At 41.9% G+C, this 24,465-nt stretch overlaps 1 protein-coding gene across 20 annotated transcripts in view; it reads right to left on the bottom strand.

The window, feature by feature from the left end:
* Positions 1-24,465, bottom strand: part of CADPS2 (calcium dependent secretion activator 2) — a 1,612,018-nt gene that overhangs the window by 1,189,082 nt on the left and 398,471 nt on the right. For all 20 annotated transcript variants that reach the window (XM_029616598.1, XM_029616596.1, XM_029616606.1 and 17 more), the window contains one exon: positions 2,251-2,331. In XM_029616598.1, the coding sequence (XP_029472458.1) occupies positions 2,251-2,331 (81 nt within the window). The remainder of the gene's footprint in view (positions 1-2,250; positions 2,332-24,465) is intronic.

Here is a 24,465-nt window from a genome sequence, read left to right as displayed (position 1 = left end):
TTTTTTTTTTTAGTAGCACTGAAAAGTACTATTGTGAGGGCTGCTGAGGCAGAAACTGAATAAAAATTATCGAATTTAAGAGGATTTAAGGATTTTTAGAGAAAAATTATAAAAAGAATGAGAACATTTATCTGTGCTGTGCTCAGACAAAAAAATGGCTGAGGAGGCTCACAAGGCAACACCCACACAGGAATTCCTGCATATGCTCAGTAGAGCTCATGTTATGATTAGTGGCTTGGTTGGCCCCGTGAGCCACCTTACCCCGATGCTGCCTGAGGTCTCCTGCAGCTGGGACCCTGCTTCTAACATCTGCAGCTGCTCCATGCAGCTCACATGCCACCCAACTGCTGCTCCTCCTCCTGGCTGCTCCTAGGTGTCCACATGACTGACATAATTGTTCTTAAAGGGCTTATGGCAGGCAGATGGCCATGGCACCCTATGACGACATTTCAGACGTCCTGTATTTAAAGATCCTCCCAAGGAGCAAAAAATACCTCAGCAACAGGTCTCCTGAAGGGCCTTGGTCTTCAGTGCATGTGCCTTTGTTCTGCATTCCTGTGCTCCTGTATTCCAGTGTTCCTGTCTTGTTCCTAAGCCCTGCCTTGCCCTATTCATTGTCTTGTCTTGTCCTGGTCTTCATCTTGTCTTCCCTTGGCTTGCTTCTCTGGATTCTGATCTTGCTTGGATCTTAACCATTTTGTGATTGCTGCTTGGATCTGACTTTCTGCCTTGGACCTGACCTTGCCATGTCTGGTTTGTCTTCTGGTATCTGTTACCTGACATCCAACCTCGGGCTTGTCTACCAGTATCTGCTGTCTGCTGTCTGCCCTGACCCTCGCCTTGCATTCTTGTTCATTGGATCACCTATGGGACCCACCTAAGTCCTGCCAACTGCCAGAAACCAAGGGTTTAAGCTGCATGGGAGGCGGCTGGAATAGGTGTAGCTCCAGATTATTATGGCTACTTCAACAGGCTTATCAACTGAAAACATCCTTAATAACGTATCCAAATTAATATGTCTTTTCAAATTATTTTTAATGCATTACAAATATTTAAAGTTAACTATTCTGCATGCACAACACACTATGATTGTGGAGATTTATATACATGTCTCAGGTGTAAGCAGCACTTGGATTTTGGTATTGTGCAATAGCTATGCACAGAGGATAAATCTCTCTGACTGCATGGCTTGTGTTCTGTCATTGTTTACATGCATCCATATAGTATTAAGTATTAAAACATTTTACAAGATGTATTTCTGCCAAACTCAACTATACTATCCTTCCACTGAACACAAAATACCATAGTTAAGAACTTTCAGGCTGATACAGTAAAAGTCGCACACAATTTAGTATTCAAATGAGGGCCTACGGCTAGCGCGACCCTAGCACGACAGGAGCGGCGGATGTCAGAGTTTGACAGCCGACCTCAATTTTGCCAGTGTCTGTTCTCAAACCCATTGACAGCCACGGGTTAGGAAACCGGACGCAGGCAAAATTGAGCGTCTGGTTTTCAACCCACGAGCTGCGGGCTGATTTAATTTTATTTTTTTTAATTATTTTTTTACTTTTGGGACCTCCGACTTAATATCACCATGATATTAAGTCAGAGGGTGTACAGAAAAGCAGTTTTTACTGCTTTTCTGTACACTTTCCCGGTGCCGGAAGAAATTAACGCCTACCTTTGGGTAGGCGCTAATTTTACTTACTGAATCGGGCGGGAATAACTAATAGGGCCCTCAAGATGCATTTGCAAATTGCGGGCGCTATTAGTTTCGGGGGGGTTGGCCTCGCGTTTTTGACGCGCTATTACCCCTTACTGAATAAAGGGTAAAGCTAGAGCGTCCAAACGCGGGTTAACAGTGCGCTCCGTCGGCGCGCACTGTGCTCTATCGGCCTGAAAGGCAGCTATTCTCAGGCTGGAAGCTTAGCTAGATTTTATCAGCCAATTGCCTGCTAAGTATACTGCAACATCAAACTATAAAATAAATCCCAAAAGTTGCTTTATTAGGAATAATTGCTTTAAAAAAAACCCCCAAAAAAACAGTAGAAAAGGATCAACATGACGACTATTAACATTACCATTTGTTAAAATTTCATTACTAAGAGCCTCTTAAATCAGACATCACATGATATTTTTATATTTCAAGTAAAATGTTCCTCTTTAAAAAGGTGTCAGTGGCTTCACTGTCAGAACAAACATTTAAAAACCCACTGCTGAAGAAAAGAACAGGGACAGAAAGTGTCATACCTTCGTCATCTGTTCCGCCAGCTGCAGGCGTCCATCCAGCTCTCTGCGGATCTGAGCTGCCTGCTCATCTGCATTGTCCAGCTGTGGTAAACAAAAGCACCACACAACACAAGGCATGTTTAGAATAACTTCTCACAGGCTTCTATAGTTCCTTCTCCCACAAAAAGAAAAAAAGCAACAAAATTTATACCTCAATATTTACTGGGTGGGATGGTGGGGAGGTTCTATAAGGAAACACAAGTGTCATTTTATGGTGTGCTTTGTAAAAGAAAATATGGTTTGGTCAAATCTGGAATAGTAATGTTAACTAACTGAATATTTATAATACTATATTAACATTAACAATTTTCCAACAGCCTTGTAGGGGTTTGAAACGAAGGGTTTTTTAAAAATGTGGTTTCTTTCTTTCTTGAAGTCAACTGCTTTCTGAAATATTCATGCTTTAATTATATCTACACTGTTAATCTTTGATATTGACAGGGCATAAAGTATGCCTGAGGGCTAAAATGGAAAACATGAGCGGCTAATGTCAGTATACCATTTTTTTCTGTTTTTACATTACCTAGTACAGAGTAAAGCAAAACTTTTATGATTGATGGCTTTTTTGTCTCAATAATTAGACAAAACCAGCAAGCGCTAACATTGTAAGGTAGATGATATTAGCTCGGGGCTTCCTAAATCTACCTTGGTCACCACCACCACCACCCCCTCCCCCCACCAAGAGCCAGTTAGTTTTTAGGATACCCACAATGAATATGCATAAGATAAATTTGCATATACCGGGCCTCCAATGTAGGCAAATCAATGTGGTGGCAGCGAACTTGTTCTGCCCCTTACTGGATTTCCCCCTGCCTAATTTGTTCTACTGGCAATTCTTGCAGAGCACTGAGCACTTTCTGGGACTTGGACCAGCAGGCCCCCACCCCCTGTTCCAGACAAAAGAACAGAGGTGGAAGAAGAGGTGAGAAGGCTTCAGCATTTGTGCCAGGAAGCAGTGAACTAAGTCTGTGCCTTTTTGGGCTTCCTCCTGCCTTATTTATTTATTTATTTAGAGTCTTTTTTTTTTTATACCGAAGTATAGCTGAGTGCCTTCACTCCGGTTTACAGAGAACGAAAACAACTTCATACATAGAACAAGTTATAACGCAAGTACAACTAAGTGGATAGTTAACATCTCGGCAGAGGCAGAGTATAACATATTAGCAGGAAACAATTTACAAATCAATTTAGATGATTCTTAGTAAGGAAGGTATGAGATAACAGTTAGAGACAAAGGATATACAGATTAGTCTGTGAATGATTGTCTAAACAACCATGTTTTGTGTTCTTTTTTGAATGATTTGGAGTTTCTGATAGAACTTAGGTAAAGTGGAATAGAGTTCCATTCTTTAGGCCCTGCTATGGAGAACGCTCTGTTTCTAGTAATGGATAGTTTTGCAGATGATAGGGGGGGAATGATTAACTGCAATTTGTCAGTAGTCCTTGTAGAACGGGGTGATTTGTGAATTGCAATCATGTTATCTAGGGAAGAAATGTTGTCTTTGTAAATTTCGTTGTGCAGAATGGCTAGAGTCTTGTATTTAATTCTTTGTGAAATTGGTAGCCAATGTAGATTTTTTAGGGTTGGTGATATGTGATCATGTTTCCTCTTGCCAGTGAGTACTCGTGCAGCGGCATTCTGCAGTAATTGCAACGGTTTCAGTGTGGATTTCGGTAGACCGATGAAAATTGTGTTGCAATAATCAAGGCTTGAGAAAATGAGAGTTTGAAGAACAGTTCTAAAATCATTCGGGAACAGTAGAGGTTTGAGCTGTTTGAGAATCTGGAGTTTGTGAAAGCAAAATTCCTTACCTTGTAATAGGTGTTATCCCAGGACAGCAGGATGTAGTCCTCACATATGGGTGACGTCAGTGAACGGAGCCCAGGCGGGAAAACTTTCTGTCAAAGTTTCTAGAAACTTTTGACTGGCCCAGTGAGGCCACTGAGCATGCCCAGCATGCTATGATATTCTCTGCCACAGGTGTCTCTCTTCAGTCTAGTATGTAGCAAAAGCTTTAGCAAAAAGAATAATAAAAATAAAAAGGCCCAACTCCGCGGGGTGGCGGGTGGGTTCTGTGAGGACTACATCCTGCTGTCCTGGGATAACACCTATTACAAGGTAAGCAATTTTGCTTTATCCCAGGACAAGCAGGATGCTAGTCCTCACATATGGGTGATTAGCAAGCTAGAGGCTGAGTCATTGTGTAGTGCAATGTTTTTGTTGAATGAGTCAGCTGAAGATCACAGCAGTTCGGTTGTAGTAGGAGTTGGGTTTAAGCTGGAAACAAGTTCTTTAAGACAGATTGTCCATAGGCTGAATCTTGTCGTCCTTGCTTGTCCAAGCAGTAATGAGCTGCAAAGGTGTGAAGGGAACTCCATGTTGCTGCTTTACATATGTCAAGTATTGGCACTGAACGATAGTGTGCAACTGAAGTTGACATTGCCCTAACTGCATGTGCTTTTACTCGCCCTTGGAGAGGAAGGCCTGCTTTCTCATAGCAAAACTGTATGCAATCTGCTAACCAGTTTGATAGAGTATGTTTACCCACTGCTTTACCTGGTTTGTTTGGGTCATAGGAAACAAAGAGTTGATTGGATTTCCTGTGAACTGCAGTGCGATTTAAGTAAAAAGATAGAGTGCGTTTGCAATCTAATGTGTGTAAGGCCCTTTCTCCTTGGTGAGCATGAGGCCTTGGAAAGAAAGTGGGTAAAACTATAGATTGGTTTAAGTGGAATTCCGTAACTACCTTAGGAAGGAATTTAGGATGAGTACGGAGAACCACTCTGTCATGTAAGAACTTGGTGTAGGGTTCATATGTGACAAGTGCTTGTAACTCACTAACTCTTCTGGCTGATGTAATGGCTATAAGGAAGATAGTTTTCCATGTAAGGAATTTTAGGTCACTGGAATCAATGGGTTCAAAAGGAGAACGCATGAGTCTAGTTAAAACCAAATTTAGAACCCATTGAGTGACTGGGTGTCTAATTGGTGGTTTAAGAAGAATTAAACCTCTCATAAACCTTTTTATGAGAGGTTGTGTAGAAATAGGTGCATCTGATACCTGATTATGGTAAGCTGAAATTGCACTTAAATGTACCCTTACAGAGGAGGTTTGTAGACCAGATTCTGAAAGATGGTACAAGTAGTCCAATAAAGACCTTGTGGGGCAAGTGAAAGGATTGATGTCTTTTTGCCTGCACCACAAAGAGTATCTCTTCCATTTGGAAGCATAGTTCTTCCTTGTGGAAGGTTTACGTGAAGCTATAAGAACTTGGGAAATGTTAGCTGAAAGATTGAGTGGTTGTAAGATCAAGCTTTCAACATCCAAGCTGTCAGTGACAGGGATTGAAGGTTGGGATGTCGCAACCGACCCTGATCCTGAGTTATGAGAGTGGGAGCTACTCCCAGGCGAATGGGATCCCTGACTGAGAGGTCTAGAAGTGTGGGAAACCATACTTGTCGAGGCCAGTATGGGGCTATGAGTATCATTGTCCCCCTGTCCTGTTGTAGCTTCACTAGAGTTTTGGTTATGAGTGGTATCGGAGGATACGCATATAATAGGCCTGAGTTCCAAGGGTGAGCAAAGGCGTCCTTGGATGGCCTGTTGTTCAGGTTGTATAGGCAACAGTAGTTGTCCACTTTGTGATTCAGATGTGTTGCAAAGAGGTCTACTGTTGGTTGTCCCCAACGATGAAATATCTTGGTCACTACTATGGGATCTAGTGACCATTCATGTGGTTTGAATTGACAACTGAGTCTATCCGCCACTACATTGTGAATGCCTGCTAGGTAAGTGGCCTTGAGAATTATGGAGTTGTTCAAGGCCCAACCCCATATCTGAGCTGCCTCTTGACAGAGGAGGTACGAGCCTGTCCCTCTCTGTTTGTTGATGTACCACATGGCTACTGTGTTGTCTGTTTGGATCAGCACAGTCTTGTTTGTAAGGCAGTCCTTGAAGGCATGAAGAGCATAACGTATAGCTCGAAGTTCCAGGAAATTGATTTGAAAAGTTGCTTCGAGCTTTGTCCATGTTCCTTGTGTTTGGAGAGTCCCTATGTGAGCTCCCCAACCCAAGGTGGATGCATCTGTAGTCAGAGTTACTTGTGGGACCGGTTGTTGAAAGGGTAGGCCCTTGCACAAATTGTCCTTGTTCACCCACCACAGTAGAGAAGAACGTAGTTGGTGGGTTACTTGAATTGGAGAATAAAGTGGTTGAATGGCTTGGATCCATTGTGATCTTAAAGTCCATTGAGTTACCCTCATGGCTAGTCTTGCCATAGGAGTGACATGAACTGTGGAGGCCATGTGGTCTAGTAATGTGAGAAACTGATGCGCTGTTGCTTGTTTCTTGGTGTGAATCGAGCTTGCTAGTAGAGACAGTGTGTTTGCTCGATCCTCTGGTAGAAATGCCTTTGAGAGGTTGGTGTTTAAATCCGCTCCTATGAATTGAAGCAGGTGAGAAGGAGTTAGATGGGACTTTGGATAATTGATGAGAAATCCCATGGAGTGCAGTAGAGCAATAGTTTTGTTGAGAGACTGTATTGCCCCTTGTTGAGATTGGCTTCTGATGAGCCAATTGTCCAGATATGGGAAAACATGTACACTTTGCCTGTGTAGGTGTGCTGTTATTACTGCCAGACATTTTGTGAACACTCTGGGAGCAGAAGCTAGTCCGAATGGCAGTACTTTGTATTGGTAATGATAAATGCCCACCTTGAAGCCTAGGTATTTTCGATGAGGAGGGTATATTGGTATATGGGCATAAGCATCTTGAAGATCCAGAGAACAGAGCCAATCCCCTGCTTGAAGAAGTGGGAGCATTGTGCCTAGGGAAACCATCCTGAACTTTTCTTTTTTTAGAAATTTGTTGAGATTTCTGAGGTCTAGGATGGGTCGTAGGCCTCCAGTTTTCTTTGGAATGAGGAAATATCTGGAGTAGAATCCTCTGCCCTGCTGAGACCTGGGCACTGGTTGAATGGCCCTGGCTGTCAGAAGGGTGGATAATTCTATTTGTAACTGAATTATTTGGGAATTCTGATGTGGGTAGGAAGTTGGTGGGAATTCTGGAGGAATTGAAAGAAAATTTAGTTTGTAGCCGTGAGCTACAATGGAAAGTACCCATTGGTCTGTTATCTTTTCCCAGTTGTTGTGGAAAAAGGAAATTCTTCCTCCCACTGGTATGTTTTGATTGGGGTTTTGGAGGTTGGGTCTGATCCCTGGATCTGTGTTCAAAAACCCGCAGCTGGACCCGTCTGTGGAGGAGGCTGGGTACGGGCTGGTCTTGGTTGCCTGGCTTGAGAACGCTGGGTAGGTCTAGAAGGTCTAGTTCTGGTAGGTTGATTGTAGTACCTCCTTGGCCTGTAGTATGGACGTCTAGGTTCCCTGCGTGGGAAACGTCTAGGGGCCTGGGTGGTTGGTTCTTGAGGTAATTGTGACAATTGCCTTAAGGTCTCTGTGTGATCCTTAAGTTGTTGGACGGCATCTTGCATTTTTTCCCCAAATAAATTGTCTCCACGGCATGGCAGATCTACAAGTTTGTCCTGTACTTCAGGCCTGAGATCTGACGCTTTTAACCAGGCCCATCTTCGAGCAGTGATGCCCGCTGCTGCTGTTCTTGAGGCTGTGTCAAAGTTGTCATAAGCAGCCCTAACCTCATTTTTCCCAGCTTCTAGGCCCTTGGCAATGATTGATTGTGCAGACTCTTGAAACTGCTCTGGAAGGGAATTCGTGAAATGCTCCATCTGCTTCCAGAGATCCCTTTGGTACTGTGTCATGTACAGTTGGTAAGCCGAGATTCTGGAAGATAAAAGTGCACTTTGGTACACTTTCTTTCCCAAAGAGTCCAGAAAACGATGATCCTTCCCTGGAGGAGCTGATGAATGTGGACGTACCCTTTTAGATTTTTTCTGGGCAGATTCCACTACCACAGATTGATGTGGTAACTGTGTTTTTTGAAAACCTGGTGCCTGCTGCACTAGGTAAGTGGTATCTACCCTTTTATTCACTGCTGGGACCGTGCATGGGTGTTCCCACACTCGTTGTTGTAGGTCCAACAGAACTTCGTGGATGGGAATAGCCAAAACTTGTTTTGGTGGGTCCACAAATTGTAATACCTCTAAGGTATGCTGTCTTGAATCATCTTCAGTGGAAAGTTTGAATGGAATTGTATCCGCCATCTCTTGGACAAAACTTGAAAAGGATAAGTCCTCAGGTAGGGATCTTTTTCTTACTTCAGGTGGTGATGGTTCTGACATGAACTCTTCTGAAGATGTATTAGATTGTTGCTCATCCCAAGAGTCATCTTCATCTGGATGTTGATATGGAGTTCTTGGGATTGTTTTAGTAGGAATACCTGATGGTCCAGGTAATGGGTCCTCGATGGAGATTATTGGAGGATTCATGTCGATCCGTATTTGAGGAGCTTTATCGACAACCCTTTGATATTTTTGTGAAAGTCGTCGAAAAAGTGCCAATTCCTGGGCCTCAGTATCTTCCTGCTCTGTAATTGTCGAGGGAAGGATGGGTGTCCTCGAAGTAGATGTCGAGTGTAATGCTCTCGGTGTCGATTCCGTCGACGGTGGTAACATTACAGCCGGGATTTGGGCGTATATCGACGTCGATGACGTGATTATTTTTGGTGTCGACGTCGATTGAGCCGTCGGAGCCAAAATTGACCCCGGCATCGGTGTAGTCACCGGCATCGGCAAATTTGCCGGCATCGATGTGGAGAACATCGGCATCGACAATGAAGTCGGTATGGTGATTTGTTCCTTCAGAGCCTGTGAAATCGCTTGACGGATTAATTCCGACAATTCCGGCTGCACAACCGTTGGGAGCAGAGCGGTTGAGGGCGGTGGCGTAGGCTGAAGCACAATTTCCTGACACGTACCTTGTGGTGGCTCTGGTGTCGATATCGGAGTGGAGGTAGGCCGAGGCGTTATTGACTCCGAGGTTTCCTGATTTTTAGGCCGCTTCGCTGTCGAGGGTTCCTGGGAAGCCGAGTCGGACAACGAGGGGCTTCGATGACGGTGTCGATGTTTCGACTTTGATTTTTCTATCGATTTCGTCGACGTCGAGGACGATGAAGGGGACGAGTGGTCTCCCGAAGGTCCCGGTTGAGGTTTTTTAAGTATTACCCTCTTAGTCGCTCCAGCCGGAGACGACTTCGACGACTGCGATGTGGAAGGAATGAGTTGCAGGCTGAATAGATGTTCCATTTTTTCAAGCCTGATTTTCCTAGTTTTTGGAGTCATCTCCGCGCACTGTGGACAGTTATGGACATCATGTTTATCTCCTAAACATATCACACATTCAGTGTGCGGGTCTGTAAGAGACATTTTTCTCATACACACAGGGCATTTTTTAAATCCTGTGGACATTGTGAAATCGACGGCCGTCGATTCGACTGAGGAGAATTTTAAAATATCTCCGAAATCAAAATTTTTGACTGGGTTACTTACCGGCCGGCAAGAACAAACCCCGAGAGATTTCTGTGACAGAGAATTTCAAATTTATGACTATTAAGTCGAATAATAGTTGAGGTAAACTCAACGGCTCCGGATCCACGATGCTAGCTGCAGCGCGGAAAAAACGAAGACTGGACTGAAGAGAGACACCTGTGGCAGAGAATATCATAGCATGCTGGGCATGCTCAGTGGCCTCACTGGGCCAGTCAAATGTTTCTAGAAACTTTGACAGAAAGTTTTCCCGCCTGGGCTCCGTTCACTGACGTCACCCATATGTGAGGACTAGCATCCTGCTTGTCCTGGGATAAAGCCTTCTCTTGTTTTTGTTGCTATGCATTTTTTGAGGTTCAGTTCATTGTCTAGCAAGATACCAAGATCTTTTATTGGATTCTTCATTTGGATGTTAGCGTAGTCAATTTGAATGTGGGGCATTTGAGAAGATTGTTCTGAGTGGTTTCTTTGTGGTTTCTTTGTTTTACTGTCAGTTTTTACACAACACTGGGCATCAACCCTGTGATGACATCAACTGTGGGGCCCTGCTCCAGCCATAAGGGCCATGCTGGAGGCAGTCTCTTATGGTTTGCTAGCACTTAGGAGGTAATGAGGAGTTTTCTCTGTGTTGATTTTTCAGGCCCAACCTGCCTGGGGATCCTGATCAGGTTCAGGAAGGATTTCCTTTTCCAGTCCACTCACTGGCTAATTGGGATTGTCCGTCTGAGTTATTTTATCAGGTTTTTACAATTTTTCTTTGTAGGAGTCTTGTGAGACCCTGGGCACCACCTGGGCTCATGGAGTGGAGAACTATGTATCTGGGACTACCCAGGGGGCCGATGCAATACATTTGCGTAGAAAGCGGCACTGAACAGTCAGTGCCTGCTTTCTTAATGTGCCCCAGGCGCCCCCAAGGGGGACACCATGCAATATTTAAATTAGGGGGTTGCGTCGGCGGTCTGCTGGTTAGGAAATCCTACGCCGAGTTGATTGGCATTGGTTTCCCTAAACGCTGCACAGCCGCGGAGTTTAGGAAATGGATGCTTGTCATTCAAGTGTCTGTTTCCTGCAACCGACTGCCAGTGATTTGTTTGTTTTTTTCTATTTTGTAACTTTATTTAATTTTGTTTTTCCTCCTACTTAATATCACAACGATATTAAGTAGGAGGCAGGACAGAAAAGTAGTTTTTTCTGCTTTTCTGTACTGGTTTAAGGAACGCTCAGGAATTAACGCCTGCTCCAGCGTTAATTGCTGAGTGCTAAATGTGCATCCTAGAAGCACATTTGTTCTTTTGCATCTGGAGTGAATGCTATTAGACTCACTCCGCGTTAGACGCGCATTGAATAGCTGCTAATCCCCTTATTGCATTAGGAGATTCATTAGCGCCTAATTCAACCCGAAGCCTACTGTGGGTTTTACAGTGCGCTAGGCTGAGTGCAATGTATTGCATCACACCCAGGTTAGGGAAGACCTGCCCTTCCATACTTTTGATGAGGATGGAGGAGATGGTGACCTACTGCAAAGAACAACTCCAGTATTAAGCTTTGTTGAAAGAGATAGGACTTGAGTTTCAAATCCATGAGGAAGTTTTTTTGGCTGCCCCTTCATTCCTGCATTGGAGCAGGGTGAACTGCCTGTTTCTAGGGGATTCCTCCCATCTGGAAACCAAGAGCAAGAGAAAAAAAGAGATCAGAGAAACCAAAGATAAAGCTGAAGATCTCCTAACCGTGAGCAGCAACAAAACAAAGATCACTAAGGACACCCATCGTGTGTCTTCACCCCCTGGGGAGAGAGAGAATTTGATTCTGTGCAAAGGACAGTGTTGACATTTTTATTTATTTGATTTTATTCCCTGCTTTTTTTCTACCATACACACAGCAAATGCTGACCGGAACAGTGAACAACCACATCAAACATCAAATTCCATACATAAAATAATACATATTAAAATAAAATAAATCCATGCAATTTAAAACTTTTTTGTGGCATAGAAAAGCAATACAGGACCACCCCCTCCCTGCTCTTAATTAGATCCCACTGGAAATAATCAGGTCTTCATGCTCTTTGTATAGGATAAATAGTTGATCTGAAACCTAGTCTCCAGAGGTACAGAATTCCACAATTTTGGACCCCTTACTAATTACTCTTTTCCTGCAAGTCATAGTGCATACCTCCTTCACTGATGGAACTACAAAAAGAGCTCTCTGTGCAGATCAAATACTCCTAATTAAGGGCATAAGGCGTGACCAGCTGTCTAAGATATTCTGGTCCAGACCTTTGTTTAATCTTAAACATCAAAACCATCATCTTAACCTGGATATGTTCCTTAACTGGCAGCCAAAGAAGCTAGATCAATAAAGGTCTTGTACTTGTCTATCATGAGCTTGAAAAGATCAACCTCGCCACCATATTCTGCATTATTTATAAGTGGTATATACATCTTTCTGAAACTCCTAACACCTCATTACAATAATACCAAATGGGACATCAAAGCCCGAATCACCATTTGAAATGCAGCAAGGCTCAATAATGATCCTTAAAAATATCTGTCAGATCTGATTAGAAATATGATGCTCAAAAGATACTACTTCATCATACCAGACTCCTAGGTTCCTAACCTTTGCAGTAGGCACTGCTGTTTCATCCTGTATCTTGAAAACACCTGGAGAAAAAGGGCACTCCTACCAGAGGTGAAGGTATTTTCCGCCAGCCAAAGGAAGCCCTGCCCACCTGGGAGCTCCACTTGTCCCAGCCCTAGAGGATGAAAGCTTGCCTGGCCCTGGTTCAGAAATTCATGAACAGATAGGGGAAAGACTGTAGGGAAAAAGAGAGACATTGTAATGGTGCAGAGGATTTTGTTATTGCTGCCTTTCTACAATTTTGTTTTTCCTATCAATAAAGACTTTTATTTGGACACTAACACAGTGACTCCAGCATTGTCTTTTGGGCTAATTACTGCATCCACATTGAGAAGGAAAGATACCACTCCCCAGGGGTAAAGAGGAAGGTACATCCAAGCCACCTTTAGCACTCAGGGCCCTGAAACAAATCTCTCTCCCCCCCCCCCCCCCCCTAGAAAAAGGATCTAGGGCCCTGGGAAAGAGAAGGTTAGCCTGAGGTAAGAGCCCCAAAAAGACAAATACTTTTATGGTCCCATCGGAGCATAGCCTGTCTCCCAGGATGGGGTTACAGATATACATGTATTTATTATTTAATAATTTATTTAAAATATTTTAAATTCCACTCATATTGAAAGTGCATGGTGAGCAGATTACCGAGATAAAACAAAATTAAAATATTTTATTTTTTATATATATATATATATATATATATATATATTTGATTAACATTTAAATATTTAAACTAAAAAAGAGCTAAAAACATGGATGTTTACCAAAACCTACCAACTCACCCACTGACTTTAAAACACCACTCCCCTCCTATTAACACTTGGCAAACTGATGGACCCAAGAAAAGATGTGATTATTACTCAGATCTGTAATATGTTTCGATTAACCTACAAACCAAGTTCATAAAAATGATATCTTCTATGTTAGCAACTTTATGAACCTTTTGGAAACACTGTTAAACATCGTAACTTTGTAAACCATTGTGATGGCGAAACCGAACAACAGTATATAAAACGCAATAAATAAATAATTAATACAAGGTAAACATGTAAATATAGGAGGAAAATAATTTCCCAATACAATAAGAAAATAACATACTGCATGTCAAGTCCACATCACAAAGGGAAGGGAGATACAGAAATTAACTCATAAGCAAAGAAAAAAAATATGGCCAAGCCCCACTCAACTGTTAATAAAACCCAAATCCTTCTCTACCACCTATCACCTCCCACAAAACTGCCAATAAAGAAACATATGTTTAAATAATTGTTTCATCTGATAAAAAATTTCTAAATGTAGAGTCAAAAAATAAAACCCCAAACTGATTCCCTTGATAACATTTCATGCATTTACATGGGAATTTCAATAAAAAAAAAGCCCTCAATATAATAACTGAAGAACAGACTTCCTACTCAGCTGAGTCACACAAGCCACATTAAGGAAAACCTGGATTCATTGATCACAGAAGAGAAACAATATTTAAAATGCTGTTTGAGCTCCAAGTCTATCTATTTCTTAGCAGAATGACCAGAGATGATATAATGACCTGAGAAGTATCCAAGAATGCAGATAAATCCAAACTATCTGTAGATATTATAGTTAACAAAAACTCCTTCCTCATTTACCCCTTTGCTTCATCACTGGAATATAAAAAACACTAGAAAGAATAATCTCCTTTTCTGGAGATATTTTTAAAAAGTCTCTCAGGTACTTTTTGAACAACTTCTGTGTAGACAGAAATAATTGCTTAAATAGGTTTCATATATTTTATGATTATTTTTGGTAGCCCACTTAGAACTGTCAAAGCAAGTAATAAAAAAATAAAATATTAACTTTGATACAGGAAAGTTTAACAACTACAAATTTTTTGCTTTCAGTAATTTCTCCATCTACAGTTTATTAGAAATATTCAGAGTGCCCATTACATGAGCCATACTGGAAGCCTGTAAAATAGCAGTCTGGTTAGAATAAATGCTATGGACCGGATTTTAAGAGGTACGCACGGGCGCGCACAAATCTACGCCCGATTTTATAACATGTGCGCATGTTATAAAATCCAGGGTTGGCGCACACAAGGGGGTGCACACTTGTGCACCTTGCGCGCGCTGAGCCCTAGGGGAGCCCCGATTGCTTTCCCCATTCCCCCAGCCCTATCTAACCCCCGACCTTTGTTAAATAAGTTGCGCCTGCCTTTGGGCAGGCATAGGTTGCGCGCACTGGCCAAGTGCCGAGCGTAATGCCTCGGCACGACCACTGTGCCAAAGGCCTCGGTCCCGCCCCCACCCCACCCACTCCCCGCCCCTTTCTTCAAGCCTCGGGACATACGCGCATCCCCTGGGACTTGCACGCGTCGCCGGGCCTACGTAAAATAGGCTCGGCGCGCGTAGGAGCGGGTTTTCGCGGTTACGCTCGTAACCCTTTTAAAATCCGCCCCAATGTGTATAAACAGTAGGTAAAACAATGTATATGTTGTGGATCATTGGTAATCACTAATAATATTCCACTAAACCAACATTAATCCATGCCATATAAGATATCATATGTGACGCTCCCAATTTTCTTCAATCAAGATATTACTATTGAAAGTATGAGCAGCAAAATAGGCTTTATCCTTTAGCTTTCACTTCAAGACTCGGCCTTACATTTAATCATTGGTCACAGATGTAGAAATATATTTTAAGTCTTTTTTTTAATGCAAAAATTAATAAAAATGTTCATCCAGTGAAAAATGATATACTTGAATTACTTAGCAAAACGATATATCAGTTGTAACTCTTGTGATGGTCAACTAAACCTAGGATTTGACTTTTTAATCCATTAGTCACCGACACTCTGGTCACCGACACCCGACACGGGACTGTGTTTTGGACCACTGTCCTTTTTAAAGGGCTTTTCATTGGCTACGGCTCTGTAGTTCGAGAGAAGAATTTTTTAGTCAAGCTGAAATTCTGTCCTGTAGATTATTAAATTGTGGATATCCTACGAAATATATGAAAAGAGCACTTAAACGTGCTTCTAATGCTAAACGTCAGTGGTTATTGCTTGATAAAACATCGGAAGATTGTCATTCTCCATTAGTTTGCACTGTGCCTTTTTCTGACAAAGCCAAAATGATTGGATCATTGATCATACAACATTGGGCAGTTTTGAAACCGCAGAAAAAAATCTTTGCAGAAAAACCCATTATCACGTATAGTCGGCGAGAAATATTGGTGATGCACTTGTACACTCATATTTAAAGCCATTAGTGGTTTCTGATAAGTCATCCATGGGGACACATTGGGTAGACACACGAGGTTGTGCATATACAGCTCATGAGAGGCTTCTAGGAAAAGTAAAAAGTTATGGGATAGGTGGCAATGTCCTTTCATGGATTACAAACTGGCTAAAAGATGTAAACAGAGAGTAGGACTAAATGGACAATTTTCTCAGTGGAAGGGAGTGGGCAGTGGAGTGCCTCAGGGATCTGTATTGGGACCCTTACTTTTCAATATATTTATAAATGATCTGGAAAGAAATACAACTAGTGAGGTAATCAAATTTGCAGATGATACAAAATTGTTGAGAGTAGTTAAATCACTAGCAGATTGTGATAAATTGCAGGAAGACCTTGTGAGATTGGAAAATTGGGCATCGAAATGGCAGATGAAATTTAATGTGGATAAGTGCAAGGTGATGCATATAGGGAACAATAACCCATGCTATAGTTACACAATGTTAGGTTCCATCTTAGGTGCTACCACCCAAGAAAGATCTAGGTGTCATAGTGGATAACACATTGAAATCGTCGGTTCAGTGTGCTGCGGCAGTCAAAATAGCAAAGAGAATGTTGGGAATTATTAGAAAGGGAATGGTGAATAAAACAGAAAATGTCATAATGCCTCTGTATCGCTCCATGGTGAGACCGCACCTTGAATACTGTGTACAATTCTGGTCGCCGCATCTCAAAAAAGATATAGTTGCGATTGTGAAGGTACAGAGAAGGGTGACCAAAATGATAAAGGGAATGGAACAGCTCCCCTATGAGGAAAGACTAAAGAGGTTAGGACTTTTCAGCTTGGAGAAGAGATGGCTGAGGGGGGATATGATAGAGGTGTTTAAAATCATGAGGTCTAGAATGGGTAGATGTGAATCGGTTATTTACTCTTTCAGATAATAGAAATACTAGGGGGCACTCCATGAAGTTAGCATGTGGCACATTTAAAACTAATCGGAGAAAGTTCTTTTTCACTCAATGCACAATTAAACTCTGGAATTTGTTGCCAGAGGATTTGGTTCGTGCAGTTAGTATAGCTGTGTTTAAAAAAGGATTGGATAAGTTCTTGGAGGAGAAGTCCATTACCTGCTATTAATTAAGTTGACTTAGAAAACAGCCACTGCTATAACTAGCAAAAGTAACATGGAATAGACTTAGTTTTTGGGTACTTGCCAGGTTCTTATGGCCTGGATTGGCCACTGTTGGAAACAAGATGCTGGGCTTGATGGACCCTTGGTCTGGCCCAGTATGGCATCTTATGTTCTTATGAAATGCCCAATAACATCAGACGGTCCAGCAAAAAGGTATGATTGAGAGTCTCAAAAGCTGATGATATGTCTAATAGAAAGAGAAAATAACTAATACCAAAGTCAAAGCCCTGCTGAATATGATTAAAACTGGAAAGTAAAAGATTCTGTATAATATTGCAGGTAAAAGCTGAACTGAGAATTATGGAGAAAATTGTTCTCCAGCTAGTCCTGCAACTGAGTAAGGACTACTTTCTCTATTATTTTAGCGAGAAGGGGTAGGGAGGAGATCGGACATTGGTTTGAGGCATCTAAATAATCCAGGTTGGCTCTTTTCAGTAAGGGGCGGACAACAGCTGTTTTTAACAAAGGAGGCACAGTTTGAAATCCGTAAAATGTTTATAACGCCTACATTAACTGTTAACAATCGCTTGAACCTTTTAAACACAATGTTGAACATCAAATCTTTGTAAACCGTTGTGATGGCAATAACCGATAAATAGATAAAAATAAAAATTATCCTTCAAATGCCCTAATATAGCAGACATCTCAGAACATGAGGCTATTTCAAAGTCCTGCCAGCCAACATTTGAAAGAAGAGGAGATGAGTACACAGAAGTAGTTGCTGTGAGCAGTTTTATTATGGAAAAAAGACGCAAATGTTTCACATAAGGGATACAAAGCTCCAGAAAGAGGACGCAGCAGAGCAGCAGTAAGTGAATGGATTATCCTGATTAGTTTGTGAGGCCAAGAAGCAGCTTTAGAGATCCTAACAGAGTACCAGGTAGGTTTTATATGGTCCAGACAGCTTTTGTACTTCTCAAGTCTGGACTGATAGTTCATGAGATTTGAATCAGTTTAATCCTTATGCCAGCAGTGTTCTGCTGCCCTAAGCCCACATTTTAAGGACCTTAAATCAGTGGTGTACCAAGGAGCTATGTGGTTTCAATGAATAACCAGAGGTTTCATAGGACCCAGTGTGTTTAAGGCAGAGAGAAGGGATGAGACAAGGAAGCCAATGAAAGTGCAAATGATCAACCTCAATTTCTGGCCGACATAGAAACCTATGTGGGACAGTAGTCCCATGAAGTGAGATAGCTGAAAGACTTATTGCGCAATGAATCAAAGAATGATCAGTCCAAGGAAAACTGATGCCAGAAACATGGCAAGCATCCAAAGAAATCTATTCCTCATGAACAAGCCATAAATCCTGAGTATGACCCTGTTTATGGGGGGATCATTATACTATGAAATCTTGTTCTAGAGTACTCTTTCCTATGAAAATGGTTTGCTTCCTATACATTACTGATAACTTTGAGGTACTTGAATGTCTCTATCATATCCCCTCTGTCTCATCCCTTCATTTGGGTACATATTTAAGCCTTTAAATTTAATTACCTTGGACTTTTGGTATAGACTCTACACTGTTTTAGTAGCTTTTCTCTGGACTGCCTCTACCCTATTTATATCCATTTGGAGATATGGCCTCCAGAACTGCACACAATATTCTAGATGAGGTCTTATCAATACTCTGGACAGAGACATTATCACCTGTTTGTTTTGGGGGTTTTTTTTATATTTAAATCTTTTTATTGGCACGAAAGCATAGGAAAACATGGTTACACTACTGTGTTCCATACTAATAATGTATAACAGTTATATTTGGTACCTTATCAGGTATGATACACAAATATGCACATGCCAATCATTTCAAGTAGTAACCTGTACCCTCCCACTCCCCATCCACCCTCCCCTCCCCCCCTATCGGGAAGAACTAGGTAATAGCTATACAGAAAACAGAAAAATACGTTAGTGATGTAGTCAACAGTGATAGCGCACATTTTTAGTGTGTTCCAGTATCACATTTCACATTCAAAGAGGTAAGAATGCCAAGCTATCATATTTCTCATCTAGAAATCAGTGTAAATGAAGCCAGTCACAGAAAAGAAAAGGACCATCACTCCTTAGATAAGGAGGGTTTCTCCACCCAAGTTTCATAACAGCCCCAGATTTTAGAGAAATTGTGAAGTGTTTTGTTCTTGTATGCTGTAATTTTCCCCAAGGTATGCATGTGTAATACTTGTTGTTGTACCTCCAGCAATGTTGGCACTTGAGATGTCTTCCACCTCCTGGCAATGGCACATCTCGTTGCTGTCGCAACATATTTAATAAAACAATTATAGAATTTGTGTCTGGTTGTAGTGTCTTCATTCAAGACAGCTTGTGATGGGATGAGATGTATTTCCTCACCAAGCACTACGGATATCCAAGATGAGATCTCAGTCCACAGATATTGTATGTGAGAGCACTCCCACCATAAGTGGAAAAAGGTGCCTGGTTTCTGACAAAGTTTCCAACACTGGTTAGAGGCGCTTGAAGAAAAATAATGTAATTGTGTTGGTGTTACATACCACCGAAAATATAATTTATATCCATTTTCTATATGTAATGCTGAGATCAACCCCTTCCTGAGTTGTTGGAAAATTCGTGTCCAGTCCTCTGCAAGCCAACCCCGCTGGAGATCTCGCTCCCACGCACGGACATGGGATTCCGTCATCGATATTTTACCAGCGAGTAGACCATAAATTCTGGTGATATGTTTTCCAATTTTATCTGCATTGCGACATAAAAGTTCAAAGGGAGACATGCCACCTGCTAGGTCTTCCTCTATTTTATGTTGAAAAAAGAAATGACGAATATGCAAATATTGAAACACGTCTATTGGTTCAAGTTGAAAACGACTGCTTAGTGTAGAGAAGGGCAGGAAGCCTCCTGGCTCCCATAAATGCACCATTTGAGTAATGCCTTTGTCGATCCACTTGGAAAAGGCACGTAAATTCTCTGCGGGTTTAAAAGTTTTATGGTGTAGAAAGTGCGTGCTATGGAAAAAAGTCTTATGACCCACTAACACTTTCCGCCATTGATTCCACGTTTATAAAGTGGATTGGACCAAATCGGGTAGATTAACCGGTGGTCTCCAGGAAGTACGGTTTTGCCACAATAATGCAGTCATGGGAATACTTCCTAAAATCGCCTGCTCTAACAGAACCCAGGGCTTTTTTCGCTGGACTTGATGCCACTCTACAGCTGCTTTAAGTTGTGCCACCCCTTGATAACGCTGTAGGTTTGGCATCCCCATACCTCCTTAGGTTTTGGGTAGATAAAGAGTCTCTCTCGCTATGCAAGGTCTCCTGCCCTTCCACAGGTATTTGTTGATTCGATTTTGCCACTTTCGAACTATGGTGGATGGTATCACCAGAGGAAGAGTTTGCAAAAGATATAATATTCTAGGCATTACATTCATTTTAATAACTGCCAAACGGCCCAACCAGGAGATATGATAACGATCCCATTCCTCCAACTCTTTATAAATTTTGGCCATCAAAGGAGGATAATTAAACTGATATAAGTTGCAAGCAGTATCTATATAGACTCCCAGATATTTTATTTTAGATTTAGCCCATTTAAATGGGAATCCGGATTGAAGCAGAGATAGCCCGGACAGTGGAACTGACACATTTAAAAGTTCAGATTTTTCCCAGTTGATTTTGAAGCCTGACACTGCACTAAAAACCGTAATTTCGTCAGTGATGGCCCATAGAGATGAAAATGGATCTGTGATAGTAAATAAAATATCGTCAGCAAATAAGGATAATTTAGAAGAGAAATCGCCCACCCTGATCCCTTGGATATTAGTGTTGGATCTAATCCGATGTGTAAAGGGCTCCAAAAATAAAGCAAAAAGTAATGGGGAGAGTGGACATCCTTGTCTAGTTCCTCGTCCAACGATGAAGGGCTGCGAGTATCCTCCATTAATTTTTAGGCATGCCGTAGGTGAGTCATACGGTTTCATCACCCACCTAATAAATCTCTCTCCAAAGTTAAAGGCCCGCAAACTTTGAAAGAAAAAAGGCCAGTGTACAAAATCGAAGGCCTTTTCGGCGTCCAATGCTAGGAGGACCATAGGTATGTTTTGCAATCTGGCCCACCACATGGAGTCCATAGTCTTTCGAACATTATCCGAAGCCATCCTACCAGGTATGAAGCCAAATTGATCTGAGTGTACCAGTTCCGGTAGGAAAGCATTGAGACTTTAGCTAATATTTTAGCCATCAATTTCATATCAAGATTTATTAGTGAGATTGGGCAGTAAGAGCCACATACTGTGAGGTCTCTACCTGGTTTTGCTAAAAGAGTCACTCCAGCTAGGTTGGCTTCCCTAGAAAAGGAGTAGGGTCCCTGTAAGGAATTAAAGAGAAACCAGGAGAGGAGCGAGTGTAGTGGCAAATGTTTTGTAAAATGAGGCCGTGAAGCCATCCAATCCGGGTGATTTCCCCACCTTCAAAGATTTGATGGCCCACATTACCTCAGCAGATGTAATATCTCTATCTAAATAATCTTGAGTTTCCTGCTGCAGCTTAGGTATTGTGACCCCTGCTAGATAATTATCAATCTCCATTGGTTGTATATATGGGGTGGCTGCATAGAGATCTGAATAAAAGCGCAAGAATCTCTTCCGAATATCAGAAGTAGAAGTCCACATCTGACCTGATTCATCTTTTAATTTAATAATGTTATTTTGGGTTTGTTTTATTTTCAGTTTACGAGCTAGATGTTTGCCAGCCTTATTATCCCCTTTGTAATACTGCTGATTGTTAATTTCAAGATTGCGAGCAATTTGTGCAGCTTCCAATTCACCCAAATGATGGCACAATTGGTCCATCTGGGCAAGTATATCAGGTCCTCCAGGAGAGTATCTAATTTATCTTTAGTTCGTTGTTTTTTGAGAAAAGACCCTCGTGCAATTAATTTACCTCGTATGACCGCTTTAAGACAGTCCCACAAGGTCACAGGGGATATCTCATCCGACATATTCAAAAGCAGGTATTCCTGTATGTCCTTTTGAAGTTGAGCGCAAAAATCAGTATCCTCAAGCAGACCGTTGAGTTTCCAGAATTGTTGACCTCAATCATACGACGATATATTTATTTTTAAGGTAATCGGACTATGGTCAGACCAGGTGATTGACCCAATTTGGGGTTGAGATATGAGATTGGCACAGCTTTTAGCAACCATGAGATAGTCAATTCTAGAATAAGAATGGTGTGCTCTAGAGAAATAAGTATATTGTCGGTGAGTAGGATGCCACACTTTCCAAGCATCTATTAAGCCGTGATGCTTAAGAACTTGTTTAAGGATCTTGCGCTCCTTGTGATTGATTGGTGAAAAGCCCTGGGAGTTATCCAGTCGGGGGTTGATCGTTAAATTGAAGTCGCCACCCAGAATTAAATGGCCTTCAGCACATTGTTCCAAAAGCTGAGATACATTATTTAAGAAATCTCCCTGTGTCGTATTAGGTGCGTATATATTGAAAAGTGTAAATTTTACCCCACCAATGGCGATGACAAGAAGTATATACCTCCCCCCAGGATCTATAAGGCATGCCACTTCTTCAAATATCAAATCTTTTTGTAACAGGATTCCCACTCCTAAATACTTATGTGCCAGCGGCCTGGGAGCCCAATATTGTTTTGGGTATTCTGATCGCCGGAGTAAGCGTTCATATCTGCGTTTTAAATGCGTTTCTTGGAGGAATGCAATGGTCGCCTGATGTAGTGCAAGTTCAGAGAAAAGACTCTGGCGTTTGAATGGTGAATTCAGACCTTTTACATTAAGAGAGAGAAAATTTACAGACGTCGTTTAAAATATTTAACTCAGTGCATAAGATAGGCAACCTTAGTTTGTGAGATACTTTTGTACAAAAAAGTCCAATATAAGCGATCAGTTGGACTCCAGTGTAATCCAAAGTGATCGCCCTCGGACCTGGATCATAAATACAATATAATTCCTGCACAGAGGCAAAACTGATAACATATAACATCACTATAATCTTAATCTTAGTTCCCCTTCCCCCCCGAGCTTTCCCCACCCATGCACAGCACGTTCCCTCTTGAGGGACTAAGCTGTTTTAATGTGAGAGGGAGTTATCAACTTAGCAGGAGCATGTCCCCAGACAGCCAACATACTTCAACAGCAAATGCAAACTTCAAATATAAAATCTCCTCAAAAGCTTAACAGGCTCTAACAAAGTAAAGTCTCAAATCCAAAAGTATCAGCCAGGGTGATACACCTGTAACTTAAAAATTATGAGCAAATCACTCAATCAGCAGTATAAATGATTCAAATAGTTACCCAGAGCAGTAAGAAAGGATATGTTGAGCACACTGTCTCAATTATGTTCCCAGCTTGTTTGTCCAGAGTCTGGATTACGACGCAGTCTTTTGTCTCCCCTGGTTATTCTTTGCCAGCGGGGGTAACCTTCTCTTCGGGAAGTATTTTTAACGGTGCTGGAGTTTCTTCTATGCCAGAGTAACTTGCGTTCTTCAAGATGTGGGAAGCTTCTGCCACCGTTTTAATGCGGTGGGTCTCTCCCCCCAAGGAGAAACTTAATCCAAAAGGGAATAGCCAAAGATACCTTATATTATCTTTTCTCAATGTCTCCGTGATATTTTTGAACTCCTGGCGCTTCCTAATCGTGATGGGAGATAGATCTGAAAATATCATAATTTCATGTCCATTCCAATTCCATGTCGCTTGCTTCCTCACTATAGCTGCAATTTTGTCTTTGACCGCAAACTCATGGAAGCATGCTATGATATCTTTAGGTTTATTGGAGTTTCTGGGTCCCATCACCCTGTGCGCTCATGCAATCTTCACTTCGGTGGCAGAATTGGAGGTTGGGGTTTGATCTCTTTCTGCGAGCAACATGGCGCTAACTTGAGATACTACAGTGACGCAGTCCTGAAAATCAGGCGTTTCGGGTATGCCACGAAACCGCAAATTTTGACGGCGGGAATGGTTTTCGAGGTCGTCAACTTTCTCATTAAGCTGTTCAACTTTCAACTGCAACTCGGTCAGATTCTCGCGGTTCGCTTTGATTTCATCACTGTTTGCCTCTGCCCGCGTCTCAACTTCAAAAATGCGGCGGCCATTTTCCGTCACTTCCCCCCTCATCTCCTCAATCGAATTCATTATGTCAGTAGTGTGAGTTAATATATCATTTTTTAAGCTCAGCGAGCCAGCCTTTCATTTCTGCTCGATTTGGAGACTCACCTTCATCAAGGTTCGGCTCTGCATCGTGATCTTCCATATCAGATTTGTCCGTTTCCCCCGGCGCCATTATCCTGCCAGCTAGCTCGGTGTTCTCGGTGGATTTTTTGTATGAGAACTTTTTAAAGTCTATCGGTTTTCACTTTACGGACATCAGATAGCTTAAGGGCAGCTGCTCGGTTAGTTTCGTGGAGATTCACTCACAAAAGAAGGAGATAAAAGAAGTGTTTGGTGGCGGTCTGAGGGAGCTCTAGTTCATGCGGCCATCTGCCAAGGTGACGTCACTTCCCTCCTAGCACCTGGTTTTTTTTTTAACTGGTTATGCAGCTACCTATGTATCCTAGCATCCCTTTGGCTTATTGACCTGTTTGGATAAGTTCCTAGAAGAAAAATCCATAAACTACTATTAATTAATAAGAAATAGTAGCTTGAGATTTATTTATTTGGGTACTTTATCAGGTACTTGTGACTTGG

Source organism: Rhinatrema bivittatum, chromosome 9 (assembly GCF_901001135.1).
Source record: "Rhinatrema bivittatum chromosome 9, aRhiBiv1.1, whole genome shotgun sequence".
In the NCBI taxonomy this organism is placed as follows: Eukaryota; Metazoa; Chordata; class Amphibia; order Gymnophiona; family Rhinatrematidae; genus Rhinatrema; species Rhinatrema bivittatum.
This window is presented reverse-complemented; position numbering and strand designations above follow the sequence as displayed.